At 32.8% G+C, this 19,970-nt stretch overlaps 2 protein-coding genes across 2 annotated transcripts in view; both read left to right on the top strand.

Moving 5' to 3' along the window:
* The window catches only part of LOC134262505 (general transcription factor 3C polypeptide 1-like), a 124,241-nt gene that overhangs the window by 32,042 nt on the left and 72,229 nt on the right, over positions 1–19,970 (top strand). The window contains exon 16 of the mRNA XM_062744905.1: positions 13,193–13,255. Coding sequence (XP_062600889.1) covers positions 13,193–13,255 — 63 coding nt within the window. The remainder of the gene's footprint in view (positions 1–13,192; positions 13,256–19,970) is intronic.
* Positions 15,793–19,970, top strand: part of LOC134262504 (FMRFamide receptor-like) — a 56,216-nt gene continuing 52,038 nt past the window's right edge. Inside the window, exon 1 of the mRNA XM_062744902.1 lies at positions 15,793–16,545. The gene's annotated coding sequence lies outside the window, so the exon portion shown is untranslated. The remainder of the gene's footprint in view (positions 16,546–19,970) is intronic.

Here is a 19,970-nt window from a genome sequence, read left to right on the forward strand (position 1 = left end):
GACTTTCAAGGGCAATAACCCATTGAAGGAGTCACCAAATACTTTCACAATGAATAAATTCCAGAACCCTCTCAATTAGTCGAAGACTTTAGTGAAGGTTTCATATTTGTACGGTTTACGGTTTCGAAGTAGTAGCGATAACTAGGTTTTCCGCACAAAGGGCGATAACTTTTAATAGGGTCAATCTTACGGAATACGAATTGAATCTTCCAAATAGTTTTAAGAGTACATATTAATGATGCTAAGACAGTTTGTATATGTTAAGAGACAAAAAAGATATAAAAAGAGCTTAATTTCTCAATTTTGGAATGACCTTGACCTTTGACCTTTACATGAATTTTAAGCTCAAAGGTAAATAAATCTTATGCAGTTGGTCCCATGTCTCTATCACTTCTCGTTTTGAAAATTTTTAATTATTTGTAAAATTCAAAGACTTTCAGGGGCAATAACTCATTGAAGAAGTCATCGAAGACTTTCGCAATGAATAGATTCCAGAATCCTCTCAATTAGTTGAAGACATTAGTGAAGGTTTCATATTTGTACGGTTTACGGTTTCAAAGTAGTAGCGATAACAAGGTTTTCCGCACAAAGGGCGATAACTTTTAATAGGGTCAATCTTACGGAATACGAATTGAATCTTAAAAATAGTTTTAAAAGTACATATTAATGATGCTAAGACATTTTGTATAAGTAAAGAGACAAAAAAGATATAAAAAGAGCTTAATTTCTCAATTTTGGAATGACCTTGACCTTTGACCTTTACATGAATTTAAAGCTCAAAGCTCAATGAATCTTATGCAGTTGGTCTCATGTCTCTATCTCTTCTCGTTTTGAAAATTTTTAATTATTTCTAAAATTCAAAAAGTTTCAGGGGCAATAACTTATTGAACGGGTCACCACATACTTTCGCAATGAATAGATTCCAGAGTCCTCTTAATTAGTCGAAGACTTTAGTGAAGGTTTCATACCTCTACGGTTTACGGTTTCGAAGGAGTAGCGATAACAAGCATTTCTTACAAAAGGGGCAATAACTTTGAAAGGGGTCAAAGATCAAACATGGGGGGTCGTTTTTCAGAATAACTTTTAATATCCAATATCATGAACTATAAAGTTTTTCGATAAGTCTTGCGGTTTCAAAAGTCCGGGAAGAAAAATAATAATAACTAGGAGACTAATTGTTCTCTGAACAATTAACGGCTTTCCACCTTTTTAAAGTGTTCATGTCATTTGAATTAAAAAAAAAAAAAAAAAAAAAGTTTCTCCAGCTGGGCTTGAACCTACAACCCTCAGTTTGTAAGTCGGACACGCTAACCATTGAGCCATCAAGTTGTACACAAGTAAGCGTATTTTGTAAACTAATTTATTTTTTGAAGGTGGAAGAGGATACCTGTAGTTTCGTAGGAAAGTACCGGTCAAATTTCTTAAAAAACTGAGATCTTGCCGGTTTGATGTGATATTGTATGTAGGAAAATGATTAGAATAATTATGGGACACATTTGCAGTGAAGCAATGACACTTAGCATATATAGAGTCGTAAAAGCGAAAGTAATACACGTGGTCAGTTGCAGAGGAAATTCAAAATCCCGGAAAAACAGTGAGAAAGTCATGGACATTTTTTCTACACTATAGTGTATAAAGCGGGGTATCTGCAATTGATTTAACCTATCTCAATTGCGTGGAAATTTATTTGATGTGAAAAATCGCTATTTCGGAGATTTAGATTTAAATCTAAATAAAATTAAAATAAATTCCATACACCTAAGAATGCAAGAATACTTGGTATTAAAATGTCGTAATAGAGCAGGAGAATCGAATGATATTAACAATACTTGCAGAAATAGCCAATACGAGTTTTATTTAATTTTTATGCTCAGCAATAACTAAATTTCAGACAGAAAAAAAATGCAGATTTTGCCGATATTCACTATAATTTCAAAATACTTTAGAGACTCACCTTAAAACTCTCAGGACCCTTTCTTTCAGGTCTATTCTTGCTTTTATTACGAATCTTATGCCGATATTTCGTTTCGTTTGACTTGTAGACATTTTCTCTAAGTTGGTGTTGATTTTCCTTTTAAAGGGGGGGGGGGGTAATTTTATAATCATTTGTTAGAGTCATGGTTGTAAATACCTCCACGACCTTTAGCTTGATTGTGACCTTTGGGTCAATGGGGTCAAAGGTCAAGGTCATTTATCAAGGTCAAAGGTCAAGGTCATAAAAAAGAGAGAGAGAGGTAAACTTGAGATTAACACTTGAAGCTGAATCTAGATAAAGGTAATGAATATTTCTTTATGACCTTTTGAGTAAGGGTCAAGGTCAGAGGTCAAGGTCAAATATCAAGGTCAAAGGTCAAGGTCATTTGAATTTTAAGCTTAAATTGACAATTTCTCTACTTTTCCAATGACCTTGACCTTTGACCTTGACCTATTTTCAAGGTCAACGGTCATAAGATCTCATGCACTTGGTCCTATATCTTTACCACTTGTCATTTAAAAGTTTTTAATTTTTCTTGTAAGCTTTAACACTTTCAGGGGCAATAACTCATTGAAGGAGTCACCGAATACTTTTGCAATGAATAGATTCCAGAGTCCTCTCAATTAGTCGAAGACATTGGTGAAGGTTTCATACCTCTACGGTTTATGGTTTCAAAGGAGTAGCGATAACAAGCATTTCTTGCGAAAGGGGCAATAACTTTGAAAGGGGTCAAAGTTCAGACATGGGGGGTCGTTTTTCGGAATAAATTTTAATATCCAATATCATGAACTACAAAGTTTTTCGATAAGTCTTGCGGTTTCAAAAGTCCGGGAAGAAAAATAATAATAATAATAATAAACATAAGCATTTCAAGAGGTCTTTCCACAGGAAGGTGGAAAGCCCTAATAATAAACATAAGCATTTCAAGAGGTCTTTCCACAGAAAGGTGGAAAGACCTAATTAATACATGCAGTTGCTGACAATGATTTCAATATCAAAACCACATTGCAAGCTCTACTGAAGTATCCCAAATATAAAAACAAATATAAGGATGAATTAAACATTTTGTTTTCTTGAACAATAAACTAATTTATTGAGTTTAAAATATAACGAAAGTTGTTTTGTTTTCCTTTTTTGTAGAAATTTCAATTAATTCACGCACACTCTTTATTATACAGACTGACCTATAATTCAGCATGTATGCAAATGTTATAAGCAAGCTCCTGCTGAGTCTGGCCGAATTTATATGACGGAAGAAGAATTTTTTATAAAAAGAATTTAGCGTAGAACTAAATTGTTGCTTATGTTCATGGGGTTACCTATTCTACAAATACGGATAGTCAAGCCAATGTCTACTCGTCAAGACATTAAAAGTGTCTAGGGGAGTTAGTATTAGGTTTATTAAAATAGTAGGTGTGATTAAAATGTGGTGGCATGGTGTTTTGAAACGTATTTTCAAGTTTAAAAAAAAAACATTCACAAGTAGTCGTAATTTTAATAGTAAACTCAATAAATGAATTAAAAATGTTGGAGAACGTAACGGACCATTCATCTTTGTATTTTTTAATAGTTAAGTTACTTTAATAAGTCTTGCAATGTGGTTTTAGTATTAATTATCAGCAACTATCGACATAATTATTTAAATCACTTTTGAAATCATTATTTCAATACTATTGAAAACTTTATTTCAATTGTGAACATTATTTTAATAGTGGTTGTAAGCTATGTTTGGTATTGAAACATCATGAGCTATCATCAACTATTCAATTAATTATTTCAATAGTGGTATTTCAACAGTGGTTACATACTATGTATGTTATTGAAATGCACTCTCAACCACTATTGAAATGATTCTTTAAATAGTGGTCGTATTTCAATAGTGGTTGAAACCTATGGTCATTATTGAAATGCATTCTCACCCACTATTGAAATAATTATTTCAATAGTGGTTGTATTTCAATAGTGGTTATTACCTATGTTTGTTATTGAAATGCACTCTCAACCAGTATTGATATAATTATTTCAATAGTGGTTGTATTTCAATAGTGGTTACTAACTATGTTTGCTATTGAAATGCACTCTCAACCACTATTGATATAATTATTTCAATAGTGGTCGTTATTTCAATAGTGGGTGCAACAAGGCAGTCTTATTCAACATAACTATGTACTTGGTTAGTTTATTTAAAACCTGTGAGCAGAGAAGAAGAATTTCAAAGAATTTATGCATTTTCACTATATAATCTGTGTAGCCCCACCCTAGCACTGCAACATCTGGCCCTGGGGCCATGAAATTCACACTTTTGGAAGAGGCAGCCGTATTTAATATAACTATGCACTTGGTTAGTTTATTTAATGCCCATGAGCAGAGAAGAAGAATTTCAAAGAATTTATGCATTTTCACTATATAATCTATATAGTCCTGCCCTAGCACTAGAACCCCTGACCCTGGGGCCATGAAATTCACACTTTTCGAAGAGGCAGCCTTATTAAACATAACTGTGCACTTGGTTAGTTTATTTAATGCCCATGAGCAGAGGAGAAGAGTTTCAAAGAACTTATGCATTTTCACTATATAATCTATATAGCCCCACCCTAGCACAAGAAACCCTGACCCTAGGGCCATGAATTCCACAATTTTGGTAGAGGACTCATTGCTGATTACAATCATACCAACAGTTTGACTGCTTGGTGTCCAGGAGTAAAGAAGAAGATTTTTAAAGATTGTCCTAAATTTAGTGGTTTTGACCCCCCCCCCCACAGGCCACAGGGGGGCAGGAACTATGAAATTCACAATTTTTGTTCCCCTTCACCCATAGATGCTATATGCCAAAATTGGTTGAAATTGATTCAGTGGTTTCAGAGAAGAAGCTGAAAAAGTTCAAATGTTAATACACAATGAACGACGGACAAAAACGGATAGCAATAGGTCACCTGAGTTGACCTAAAAAGACAAGAATAGGATGGGGTCATTAAAAAATCTTCTTCTCAAGAACCACTGGGCCAGAAAAGCTGAAACTTGTGTGGAAGCATCCTGGGGTAGTGTAGATTTTAAATTGTCCAAATCATGACCCCAGGGGGTTGGTTGGGCCACAATAGGGAATCAAAGTTTTACATAGAAATATATAGGAAAAAAAACTTTAAAAACCTTCTTCTTAAAAACCACTGGGCCAGAAAACATATTTGGAAGCATCCAGGGATAGTGTAGATTCTAAATTGTTCAAATCATGACCCCTGGGGGTAGGGCAGGGCCACAATAGAGAATCAAAGTTTTACATAGAAATATAGAGGAGAAAACTTTAAAAATCTTCTTCTCAAGAACTACTGGGCCAGAAAAGCTGAAACTTATGTGGAAGCATCCTGGGGTAGTACAGATTTATAATTGTTCGAATCATGACCCTGGGTGGTAGGGCAAGGCCACAATAGGGAACACAAGTTTTAAATTGAAATATATAGGAAAATACTATAAAAATCCTCTTCACAGGAACTACTTGACAAGAAAAGCTGAAACATATGTGGAAGCATCCCTGTGTAGTGTAGATTTTAAATTGTCCAGACTATGACCAATGTGGTAGGTCGGCTCACGATACTTATTACAAGGGGGGAATTTGGTAAAGAACAGCATGGTCAAAGCTATTCAGGTGAGCGATGTGGCCCATAGGCCTCTTGTTTTCCCAACATTAACTTTAATATTGAAAATGTTCATTGAAAGGTTGGTTGGCCCCCTACTTCTTACCACAGTAATGTCATATCAAGGAAATGTATTGTATGCCAAAAAAATTGGAAATGAAAGTTTTCGTTGAAAAAAGTTAGCCCCACCCACCCACCCCCCGCCCCTCCCCCCGAAATAGGATTTTCGAGATTGGACAGTTTTCTTTTTTTTTGTTTGTCAACTTTTACTAGTAAGTAAAAAAAAAAATTCTCTGGCTGCCCCCCCCCCCACTTTCAAAAATGATGCTACGTGCCTGCCTAGCCTCCCATGCCATTATAATGGCAAAGTCCATGTCTTGTTCTCGGAGACACGAAAGAAGTGTCAGATTAAAAAGAAAAAAAGGATGTGCACTATGGAATTATGTAATAAAGTACCTGTGAAGGTATCATCAAATATTATTCATTAATATAGTAGGAGTTGTGGATAAGAGATGGGTACTTTTCTATATTATACAAGGAATGGCAGTGTCCATGTTTTGCTCTGGGAAACCCGAAACATGTGTCAGATCAAAAAGTAATATAGGAGGTCTGAAAGGAACTATATAACAAAGATTCTGTGAAAGTCTCATTAAAATTCAATCAGTGGTATAAGAGGAGACGAAAGATAAGAGATGGGTATCCCAAAGCATAACAGACGGACAGACATATAGACAGACGAACCAACGAACATATGGACAGACATCCCAATCACTATACATCCTCCCACTTTTCAAGCAGGGGTATAAAAAATGTACTTAACAAAGAAAAAGGATTGTAAAAGTTTAGAAAGTTATTTTAAAAATTTCTTAGAGTGATCCCCCTTTATATTATTCAGTTACGCTGTTGAACTCATATTCTGTGTTTATACCCTGTATGTAGATCTTAAACATTCAGAATATTGCCATAGTCAGGACTCTCTCACCACCTTCAGGGAGTAGCGCCAGGGCTGTAAAGATTTTGAAATACAAGCAACCTTTTGGGGAATTTTAGCATGTATATCGATTTCATGGTCTTTGTTATCAACTAATTTACAGACAATAAAGAAGGACATTTCTGTTATTGTTTGTTTTGTTGTTGTTCTTTTGTTTGTTTGTTTTGATTTTGGAAAATAAGAATTGAAGATGATTTTTTTTTTATTTTCCTTTCAAAATTACAACAACAACAACAAAACAGTAAACTTCAATGGTCTCAATATTAAGTTTTGAAATAACCTTGGTAAGAACTTTTCTTTAAATCTAAAATTATAAAAAGAGATGAAAATTTATGTTCTTTATGTACAAGCACAATGTGAAAGAAGAATCAGTTATATGTTCTATGAGAATGACTCTTCTTTAAATTTTTGAAGTATATTGTAAGCAAAAGGTACAGTTTCAACTTTTATTGACAAAGCAATTTTATTTGGGGATTCTTAGGGGGTAAAAATCATAAATTGTTTGCCTTGTGGATAAAAAAAATGTTATATCTATACAGTGAGATGCTTAAAGGGCAAGTGTGGGGTGAGGGTGGGGGGTTAGATGTCAGACATGCGACTTCACGCATAAAACTTTTTCATGAAACTCAAAATAATTTAACATTAAAAAAATGGACAAGGAGGTTTTTGACATCAGCTGGAATCTGTGTGTTTAAATGCTACTCCACTTAAATTTTGTTCAGATTTTAATATAACTAGACATGCAAGTACACTGCATTTAGTTACATATTTCTTTTTTATGTTTTTTTTAAACTTTATTGCACAATTTTACCAATTTTACACTGCATTTAGTTACATATTTCTTTTTTATGTTTTTTTTTAAACTTTATTGCACAATTTTACCAATTTTTTAATAGAAATTTCTGTACATTTCTCTACAAGGCTACTCCTCCAGTTGTAGTCTGATTGCACTTTACGTTTCCCCTGAAATAGAAGTGGTATCACAATAAATCAATCAACTAATCAGAATCAAAATCAGTTATATCGTGGGAAAATTCTCTCTGTCGGTCAATGGTGAACATTAAGTGACGATCAGTGTATTTCAGAGGAACTTTTATCAATTAGTTTGACTGTTGCTCAATAAAAAGAATATGGTCAAGAGACTATTTTTTGATGAATGAAATATACGGAGATAACGAACAGGAGTCAAGCTCAAAGGCCCATAAAACAATACAAAATAGGAGCAGAGCAAACACAGACCTCCAAAACATCAGAGGTGGGATTAGGTGCCATAGAGGAGTGAGCATCCCCTACCAACTGGAAACACCTGCCATGTACTCCACGTCATGATAAGGAAATAATGTTTTCTTTTTTTCATGTACAGTGAAAACTGTGTAATCTGACGCCTATGCAAAATGTCACACTGTGGATTTCGACATTAAATTTTGCTCCCATTGCACTATTCCCCATGTTTCTCTACACTGTGCAGTCCTGTCTCTTCTGACACAAAATTCGTCTCCCAGTGCATTTCAGATAACACAGTTTCACTGAGAAGCTTTTGATTAAATTCTTCTGAAACTTAGAGAAAAAAATATGTCTGGTATAAATTATAAATATACAATATGTATAATTTTATTTTTATTGTATACAATGTGTATCCCAAGATGTTATGCCAGTAATTATTAGAAAGTAGTCCTACTGCTGACTTAATTTAATTACAAAATATTTTTGGCATACTGGTATTGTCATAGAAATCTCCTTTTAACACCTCTACCTTCTTTCTTCTTTTTGTTGAAAACGAGGATTCAAACCTGGGACATAAAGATCCACTCTTTACTCTGTGATATTAGAGATTATGCTGTAACTACTGCATCACATGAAGAACTAATTTCTCACCAAATTTCTGAACAATTCTATTTGAAAGCTTATAAAGGAAAGAAATCCTATACACAGGAAATCAGTTCCCTGGGAACACTATTGTTACTTATAAAACAAAGGCATTTACAATCAAAGTCTTGCAGATAAATCTATTTCTCATATAAAATGGAGACGTAATTGTAAAATCTTTGTCAATTAAAAAAAAATGATACAACACATCACTGTCACCTCTTAAGTCCCCAAATCCTAAATACTTACATCCTTTTAAAAAAGATTACCAACTTAATGACCCCGCTGGAGTATGAACCCAGTATAATGAAGCTGAGGTACCATTACATTGATCAAAACCACCAGTAAAGTACTCACTTGATGATTATATCAATACAGAGTTGGAATTATTGGATCAGCTTCCAGTAATAAATGTTACTAAACCTCCAGGTTCTGACAGTATAATTGTCTCTTTTTTGTTCCTTAAAGATTCACTAATTCAATAGTAAAACCCTTTACTTAAATATTAATTTAATCACTTACATCTGGTCAATGTCAAAATTTTTAAACAATTTTCTTTTCTTTAAGGAAAAGGGAATTGAATTCACATACCTGGTAATGTTGATAACTTGGCTGTTTGTAAAATTTTGGAGCAATTTTTTTTATGTATGCTCTTTGTATGAATTTATAAAACGAGGTAAGTTATTGACAAACAGGATGCTGAAAAAAAAGCATATCTTGTTTAAAGTCATCTTTTCGTAGGTTGTATGGTCGATACTATGAACTTGACAATGAAAAACCAATTTATCATTAAGTCAAATGCTGACTAACGTTTTTCACACTAATTTTAGGCCATTATATACACACTGAATTGTCGACGGATTTTTCTTTTATTTCCTGATCATGACAAGGAGTACATGACGGGCGATGCTCACTTCTCTATGGTACCTGATCTCACCTCTGATGTTTTGGAGGTCCCTGTTTGCTCTGCTCCAATTTTGTATTGTTTAATGGACTTTTGAGCTTGAATACTGTTTGTTATCTCATATAATTCATGCAAGCGCAGATATGATTGTTTTTGAAAAATATTAATTTCGATTTCAACCCACTAGTACTGTTTCAACGATTAGGGGTGGTTTGATTAATTTAATGATATATTTTAGTGCTGTTATGTTCATGGATACTCAGATATCATTTGGGATAATTGATAAATTGGGATAAAAGTTCTGCAGATATAAATAAAATGTTTGGAATGATTCTGGACAACGTACCACAGCACAAGGCTTGTTCAGTCAGTGTGGTCTCCTGAGAAAGGGATGGGACATACTGAAAATTTCACACTTTTACATTTATGTGTCCTTGCTTGTCACATGTAAATTTGTAATTCAGTATTGTTAAACAAAATTAAATGTTAAGTCTAAGAGTTATATTAAATAAGAATCAATTTTTTCAAGATATACATTTTTATAATGATAATTATGGAGATAACCAACAGCATTCAAGCTCAAAAGTCCAATAAAATAGTAAAATAGGAGCAGAGCAAACATGGAATTCCGAAACATCAGAGATGGGATCAGGTGCCATGGAGGATTGAGGATTTCCTGCCGACCGGTCACACCTGCAGTGCTTCTTGTCATGATCAGGAAATAATGGAAAAATCCATCGTCAATTCAAATTGTGTAAATACCGAACTAACAATTATTATGAAAAAACGTCAGTCAGCTTTGCCTCAATGATAAATTGTATTTGCTGCTAAGTTCATTGTACCGACCATAGAACTTACAAAATGATTACTTTAAACTAGACTGCTGATATTCTTGTTACTTCAACTTGTTTGTCGATAATTTGCCCAGTTTTAGAAATTGTTCATACGTAGAGCATGCTCTTGTGTATCGAGTCAACTCAGATGTATAAACTCCGTATGCAGGTGATTGCTGCATAAGTATTAGGGAAGTTGACAATTGAAAAAAATGCTCGTCATCACGTTTATCATAAAACTTGGTAGTTAAATAACCACATTTTTTAAAGGTGGAATATCCCTCTGATAAGAGAGATAACTCTTCTGATATGAGAGATAACTCTGTTTAGTCATTTATTCATGAAATTCAGTGAATTGTCATGCCAGAGTTTCCAAATTTTATATTCAATGACCATTTTATAGTCAACTTAATCAAACCTGTTTTGTCGTACAGATGTTAATTTCTAGTTTCTATTGCTAGTATATTTATTAATTATTTATGATAGTTTACCTAAAACATTTGTACTCAGTTCCTTTAAACGGTGTAAATTTCTATCTCTTAACGTATAAGTCTTTTAATTGTACAGAAATTTCAGATGCAGAATTGTTTATAAACATTTAATTAATATTTTATTTCATTAAAAAATATTTTCAAGGGCGATAATGAAACGATAACTCTTGTTTATGGATGCGTGTTATTTTACATGCACCTAAAACAATTTGATATTCTGATTTAAAAAGCAACGCTTCAGTATGTTTTCTAACGGGAATTAGATAGGTATGGGAGTAAATATTTTTTTATATATACCTCATATTTCTAATTTAATTGTGAGATAAAAAATAATTGATCTTTCTATTTACCATATCAAATTTTCTTCACATCATGATTTGACATATTATTCATTTCTGAAAAAGTAAGCAACGCTTCATACTTAAAACTATTTTCCATTTAAATTTAATTCTATAGTTGTTGCTGAAAATCAAATCTTTGGAATGTTAAAAAAAGGTCGTGAAATTTGGAGCAGAGGGATAGTGCCCCTTAAGTAAAATATCCAAATATGAAGCAGGTGTGACAGAGTCTGTGGTATCTTTTATCTCAAGCTCAGTGGGACATATCGTATCGACATAAAAATGGAAATTACAAATCTTTTTTTAACAGCAATGATATAAATATACATATAATTTATATGTCATTATTTCTTTTATAGCGTCTTCTTTGAAGCTAGCGCACTCTTTATCTATAGCTATTTGGCAGAAGAATAAAACATCTTGTCTACAACTCTCTTAATTGCTATTGATAACAGCAATTACTCTTGATAGCCTTTTGTTTTCAAAAGTTGTCTGGGCAGATACTGTTTTAATTATTGTTTGCTATACTAATTGCAGAATGTCCTGTCAAAAATATGAAAAAAGTTGCAGTTAATTTTAACGATCTAATAGAAAAAATCAATATAATGATTATTTTGATGTTTTCTTAGACCGTCTCTTAGTTCAACATTCACAAAAAGTCTCATAAACAAATTACTGATGTAATTTAACTGTCAGTATGAATTGTTAACACCTCTTAATCATAAAATACTTCTAGTAATTTTGTAGTTCTGAATAAAAACACAGCAAGGACACTATTTGTCCAATTTGAACAATTGAAGTTTAGATTTAAAATTTTCTTTTCTCAACATTCAATAATTTTGACGAAACCTTAGAGAGGTTAGAGCATGTGTCCTAGAGTCATGGAGTACAAATTTGATCCTTACGTCACGGTTAGAATTCCTCTGCGGGACGTAGAAGCCGGTCCTTCGAAATACACAATTTCAACTGATGTTTTTGGTGTCAATAAGTGCTGGGGCGAAAAAAAATCCCTCAGCGGCTTTTATTGCTGAATATAGGTATAAATTTACAGCCCTCCGCCGGCAGATGATGGTACCTGTATTTCAATTTGTGTAAAAAATCTATGAGAAGGACGTCGAACAAAAGGTTTTTTTAAGGAAATTAAGACAAGATGTTTGTGAAACACAGACGCCCCCGTATGGCAGCTTATTGCGAAGGTTAAAATTTCCAAATGCAAGTCAAACTTCAGTGTCAAAACTGTTTGTTTGTAAAGGAAATTCTTGTCACAAGAAATATATTTGTGAATTTTGAAAGCCCTAGATAAGTACTAACTGTTCAAAAGTAATGACCAAGGTTCAAGTTCTTAAAAGTCACTAAGTTAAACTCTTAGGTCAACGTCAAAAGGTTAAAAATTTGACCCACAGGAAAAGGACAAGATAAATACACATGAGAAATTTGAAAGCCGTGGTAAAAGTAATGACCAAGGTTAAAGTTCTTTAAAAGTTATGGCAAGGGTTAAAATCAAGGGAATGTATGCAAAATTGGGTCAAATTCCAAGGTCAAAAACTCAAATTTGTTGGTACCAAAAGGAAGGTCTTCACTTTTGTCACAAGGAATACACATGTGAAATATGAAAGCCATAGGTTCAACCAATCAAAGGTTATGAGCAAGGTTAAAGTTTTCGCGGAAAACAGACGGAAGGACAGGGCCAACACTGTTTACACCCGAATCTTCGATCACGGGGACATAAAAATAATCTGTGAAAGTATTTCATTCATTTAACACAACCTTCTCTCAATATTATTCAGTATTATATTTCATCAGCTTAACCCTTTACCTCGATATACCTGTCTTACTTGGATCACTTTCATCCTGCACAGATTTTTGTGTGTCACCGAGAAACAGACACACAACGAAAAAAAAATTCACCTCAATTTAAAAAAAAGTAAACTTGTCCAAGATGCAAGATGTGGTTTTAAATTTAGCTAAGTGGCTTTGGTGGAAAAGTAAAAAAGAATTACTTTTTTAAAATGTTTTACAAGGAAAACATGTAGGTTCTTTTTTACCTTTCCAGAGAGAAAAGTTGTATTTTGTTCTCATATTTGTTTGGTTGCAACTTTTTCAACTACTAGTATTCAATTCAACTTGTAGGTTTATAATCATATATTCTGAATTCTTATTTCCAGAGCATGGTCAACAACTGGGAAATATTCAGCTTAGCTGTTAAACACCTGCTGGACAAAAAAGCGGTAAGTTTTTATGACATGAAAAAGCGGCTAGTTTTAATTGTAATTACTTTGAAGAAAATACTGATGTTGGATTTTTAAAGAAAACAAAGGACAAAATACGTGTTATCTTGAGATTGTTTGAGTTGTAATAAAACTGTGTCATAAAAAAGGGAATCGACAAAAATGTCATAAAATTTCTTTAATGACCTGATAGAAATGCATTCGTAAAATAACTATTAAGTGACGTTGATATTTCATCTCAAGAGGATTTTTCGTAAAAAAAAAAGATTTTAAAAATTGCCTAGTGCATTATAGACTCCGTTCATAGCTTTAGAATTTATTTCCTTAAATGCTTAATTATTATGAAAGAAAGACTTGGATTCTTTTCTAAGTTTCCAGGTCCTAGAGAGGGCAAACTAGACAATCATTGTCTGGAACGGAAGGACAAACGTACCCTTAATAAGATACTAGTATTTATTAATAAGAATGAACAGATGGGAATTATTCTATTTCAAATATTTTTGAGTAACGCGACAGTTATGCACGCGACAATGTACAATTACAGAACATCATTAATGGCTTAGCAATGAGTAGTACCTGAAGGAAAGAAAAACTTTAATAAATTGATGAAAAACAGCCCTGACATGCGATAGAAATAAAAAGAAACCGTTCACGCGAGGGCAAGGACCTTTTATGGTAGTACACCAACGATGAACATTTTTATGTGTAAATGTCTGTTGCTGTAATTTCCGCCACAGTATGTAGTCTGTATGGGGCTTTTGTCCAACAAAACTGTTGTAGATATTGACATTTGAAAACTGAAATAGCACCGCAGCTGTAAAGGTCGGGTGCTATTTTTTCTTAGAAAAGTCGCTGACATGTTAACAAGGAGGGGACCTTTGTTAAAGCTCAGACCAACGGCTGCAAGCGATTTGTCCATCTCCCGAGTGATATTTGACTTGTTTAGGAGTCCACATACTCCAAAAATGCTGAAAAAAGGAATAAAATTGATATCCTCTTGAAATCCATAGAGGATAGTCCGAGATAACAATTCGTTGTAATAAACGGTTATCTGAAGCAAACTTAAAGAGTGATGAATTTCGAATTTTACGTGTATTCATTTCGCGGATGAAGAGAACTGACATAAAAGGCTCAAAGAATTACTAGAAAAGCACAAAAAAGATGGGAACGACTGTGTCCATATGTCCATATGTAGTTATATTCTGATGCGAGCTTTGGGAAATTTTGTTTTAAAAACATCGCATAATTTTTTATCTACAACGATGTACTGTAGACTGGCAAATATTCATGATTGTTTTAATTTCGTTATGTTCGCGATTTATCATTTTCCCGCGAAATTAAACCTATCGTGAATGTTATTATTAGTTTTTAAAAACGTTCATATGCTTGTACGAATTTTGAATTACTGTAAACGTATTACATTTGGCTGTGTATTCTTTTTAGCGCCTTTCGCGGAAAGCAGCCTCCGCTAAATCAAGTACCTCCCTAAATGCTTTGTGTATAAAGGTTTATGTTACGCACATTCAAAAAGCGCTAAATCAAATCTACGCCATTTTGTTGAAAATTCAATTTCCGCCAAATATCGTACACGCCAAATATAATACATTTACAGTAATTTCTTGCAGGGTGAAATTTAACCGTTCGCAATTGGTACTTTTTGAGATATCGTGAACTTTTAACACCGCGGAATTAAAACGACTTACACATAATAATCTATTGTGTACTTTAGACGTCGTGCATAGTATTGGGGTTTGAAATTGCGTAACTTGTAACTCTGTAAACCACGGGCGTTAGTATTTTTGGTCATTTTATCGTTTTGGCTACAGTGATTTTTCTGCCAATTTGTACGATGCTTCTATAATGTCTGGTGATGATGTCACACAATATCCATTTTTAATTTTCCAGTTTACTGGCCGATTTCGACTGTTCGTAAAATTGAGAGGGTTCCGTAATATGTCGTGTTCTTGTCAAGTAACAAGAAAAGATAGAATGTTTGGAAAAGATTTTTAAATATATAGCAGGTTCTTTTCGTAAAACTAAGTTGATAAATGAAATGTGCAAATCAAGAAGTAGTCAAATGTTTCTTTTAAAAAAATTAAGCAAGTAGTAGGACAGATTATTAGAGTGATTTTGATGTCTAGTCGGTTTTGTTACTACGACACAAATATGCGTATGATGGTATTTAACCGGGCGTATAGTACCAATATTAGCTGTATTCCCTATTTACTGGGAAAACTTGTAGCAAATAAAATCTTATTTTTAAAATGTGCAAATAAATAAAATTGTGTATTTAAAGAAACTCTAAAAAGTAAGACATTTTTAAGAAAACGGGAGCAAAAATTGGATGTCTAGTCTAATTTGTTACGCCTTTAATTTTTGACGTTTTTACGCTTAAACGACGTATATAATAACGTCAGAAAAGTATATTTTGACGTTACAAAATCAGCCTCAATTCTGTGCACGACCGTCTTAAATAGGAAATTTTTGCTTTACAAATCATTGCGCCATTTTTTATCTACATTGCATTTGTTTCATCTGACTGTTAGTAACCCTTTCCTCCGCTTAAATTAGTATGTAGAATTAAATACCGGTACATCCAATTTAGAAAGAATGGGAGCATTCAAGCGAAACCCCTGCTCTTCACCTTCCCTTGAATTGCAAAGAGGCTCTAGTTCAGGCTCTTGTTCTTTTTTTCACAAGCCATAAAAACAACTGAAAAATAAATAATTCATTAATATTATTCAATGTATATTATCAAGTAAAATTAAGGAATAGATTATTTGAAATTGAAACAGAACTTTCTTAACTCATATAGATATGTGAAAATGTCTTGTCCCGGAGCGGGGAATTTCCCATCCCTTTTACGCCTTTATAGAAAAAGTTTAAAATATCTAAATGTTATAAACAGTTTTGATATAAATAACTGTACCATTTACTCTGACATCGTGTTTTAAAATAATAAAGACTTGCGATATGAATCTAAAACATTTTATATGGTTTGTTTAGATGATGTACAAATACCGTTATTATGATGTGAATAGAAACAATCTACGGAACTTTAATAACGAACAGTTATAAGATAACATTTATTTGAAAATAATTATTTATCTGCAAGTAAAGATGTATCTTATCCATTGCAAAGTCATTTTGACCACTACATCTGAACTTTTATTCATTGACTCGGAGTACATAAATGCGCGATTTGATGTTTCGATCGAGAATTTACTCCAACGGAGCCGGTGGAAAGTTGCATCATATTGCTGAGAGAGACCTCGAACTCATAAATTCAGGTAAGTTTATCTTTCTTTTTTTTACATTGATTGAATTCTATATAACATATTGAATAAAAAGTCATATATTGTGTGTTATTATTATTTTTATTACATGCATATCTGATTTCTGTTTTATGTTCTTTTTTTTTAAAAACTAACTGGGGGGATATTATGAGCGCAAAAATTAAGTTAAAACACAGTAAGTGTATCTGGATAACGTACAAAATATACATTCTCTCTGTCTGATTTGAATTCATAATTATTATATTTAGATCAATTTCTTTTCCTTTCATTATATTTAGATAGGAAAAGAAATGGTTCAAATATTTTTAAAAATTATTTTCAATCTGGCACCTGGCTGATAATGAGGAAAATCTTAAACCAATAAAATGAGACTTATTGAACAGTTAGCTACAGAATCTTCAAATAAATATTAATCTCACACATTCTGAAATTACCCTTCACCGTATGATGTTTATTAAGATCTTGTTGGGTATTATTAGGCTTCTGTGTTACATATCTTGCGCAAAGTGAAATAGCTGTATCATTGCTAAGATTCAAATTACAAAAGAAATAGCTATATCATTGCTTAGATTCCAATTATACCTGAAATAGCTATAACATTGCTAAGATTCTAATTACAAAAGAAATACCTATATCATTGCTTATGATAAAATATTTTGTTTTATAATACATGTTCTTATAGCTCAGTGAGTTTTTTTTTTTGGGGGGGGGGTGTAAAATATATTTTAAAATGGTCTGAGAACGGATATATGAATGACAATGCATGGGTCGTTGGTAGATTATCATTTATATTATTATATAACTGAATTTTGATTGATAAAGATTACGAAGTCAAAGGTGCTTAATGGATTAGTCAAAGGTCCTCTATGGATTATCGTATATAATAGTGGGTCACAGTGTACAATAATTTAGAGACATAATTGTTACAGGGAAAGACAGTGGTAGACCTAACACTATTACAATCCACATAAATAACAATAAATGGTCGTAGATCGTGCTTACAATGACACTCTCTCAGACTCTGGAAGGAGATTGTGATACAGAATTACAGAGATACGCGATGTGCTATTAAGTGTGATGCTAAACTCCATCTACTACGAGCTGTTTTATGGTTAAGTCGCGCACTTCTGTATTTTATGAACTTTTGCTTATATTTTTAGAGCAGAGAGTAAGAGCGCGGAGAGATTTTATTTCAGCCTGTAATGAGATTTATAAAAAGAAAACCTATAAATATTATAAAGTGCTTGAGAGTACTTTTTTGGTATTTCCTTATAAATGGGTTTCTGACCTCTTCTCTGATCGATTCTTTGATACAGAAATTGGTTTCATTGATGAAGTACCTGAGAATATGAACGGACATTGAATATTGTGAAAAAAAATTTATAGGCACAAAATCTGAACATGGCAATTTAGAAAATAAAACTGTATTTAGAGAATAATTTCCGTTGAATATCTGAGCATGGCTGGACATCTTTTGGTATGACAATGAACAAAAGCTGATGAAAATTCTGAAGATGTCAGATACTTGTTATTGTATTTCATTGCTCCATTGCATTTTTGCAGTTCAGTTATTAAATGTTTATGAGGAGTTGAACGTATATAGTTTTATTTTTTGACGATCACTGGATGTATTCCTTGCCTGTGTTTTTTTTTTTATTTAAATGAAATACCCTTTTAAACAAGATTTCAAATTTTATTGCCATTCTTTCCATATAACTTTGAAAATTTTACTCAAGGTTTTGATGGTGAAATTGATCACATTAATACTTAGGTCTCTCCTCTTTGAGCTTTGATTTTGAAAGGGTTTTCTGACATATTTCATATCAATTGTTAGGTTTTTGTTTTTATATTTTAAACGTTTTCTTTATCTGATCAATACATAGAACTCATGGCGGATGTGTCCTGTCAACAGGGTATGCTTTCTCCCTCTAGGAAACTGATATGAAATACCATTTTTACAATATTCAATATTTAACAAAATGTGAAAAACTTTTTGTTGATAATTCATGAATCATATCAGGAAAATGCGATGCTTAATTTACTCGTAGTTCATAATCATCTGAATATTCATTTCTCATCCTCTCGCAACGGATTGGATATATATAGTAACACGCTTGTGTGTCGTTGTGTGTGTTGATCCTTACTTCGCGGGTTCAAATCTCACTGTCGGACTAGGAGACTGGTCCTTCGGATGAGACTGTATAAACTGAGACCCCGTGTCGCAGTAGGCGCTGGCACGACGTCGAAAAAGATCCATTACTGCTCAATTTCAATTCATGTAATTACATGTACATATATTTTATTTGTTATCCATTGTGGTAATGAGAGATACTTGATATAATATGCACTTGTTTGTTGATTGTGCATTCCATATCACACGCAGTAAAAAAATGCCAAGTTTCTTTTTATATACATTAGAATATGTACGAATATTTTTTAATAGCAATAAGAAACATGTGCGTATGCACGGAATCTCGTAAAATACTCTTCCGAGAACTTAAACACTAACGCAGCCTACATCGTTTCTATTAACAACATTTATATTACACAGGAATAATATTGATATCAGGTGAATTCTGTTGTTTCTTTTAGATAATGCCCCTGTTTTATTTCCCGATTCATATGAGATATTTCAAAAGTGCTGGTGAATACATTGTAGAAAAGTTCAATTTATTTATAACTTTAGGTTAAGTATGTGCATGCAGTTGACCGAAATTAGGTCACAGTAACCCTTTTCTGACTATGAGAAGGATGAAGATAACCAGCGGTGATCGACCTGTCATAATTTATAAGTATCGATTATTATGAGCCAATCAATAAATCCTCTTTTTATTAAATGAAATAAATAATCTATATATTGAAAGGAATGGATTTCTGTATCATGGTTTTATGCTACTCGCGTAACTGATATTCAATAACTTTTGTTTATATATTGTTCAGTCTTATTTTTAAAACACAGAATATTTTACCCCCCAGTAAGTCAAACATCCAACTTGAGTTACTCCGACGAAAGTTTGTTTTTTTTTTAATTTCTGTGTATATCTTCTTCAAAAATCATTCCCTTTTTTAAACTAAAGTTGTTGCAAATTATCCACTTTAGTGTTCTTTTATGCATAACTTTTTTTCAGTGAAAAAGATATTAAATATTTCATGTTGTGCTTGAATGCATTACATTTAAAAAACCTACAAAATTTATTTTTATTTTATTTTAAATTCCTATCAATGACAAAGATAACGATTTCATAACAGCACCAGTAAAATTAGAATTCAAATGTGCTGTTTTAATTTATTTTATTCATATATTTATGTCCTTTAAAAGGTTTTAACTCTTTTAGAAAAAGCGAATTTCTAAAAAGTTCAGGTGCAGTTTTGTACACCATCAGTAAGTGTAGCAATATCAACTGTGACTTTGCATTCCC

Source organism: Saccostrea cucullata, unplaced genomic scaffold, assembly GCF_032062105.1.
Source record: "Saccostrea cucullata isolate Sc308-1 unplaced genomic scaffold, CSIRO_AGI_Scuc_v1 ctg379, whole genome shotgun sequence".
NCBI lineage: Eukaryota > Metazoa > Mollusca > Bivalvia > Ostreida > Ostreidae > Saccostrea > Saccostrea cuccullata.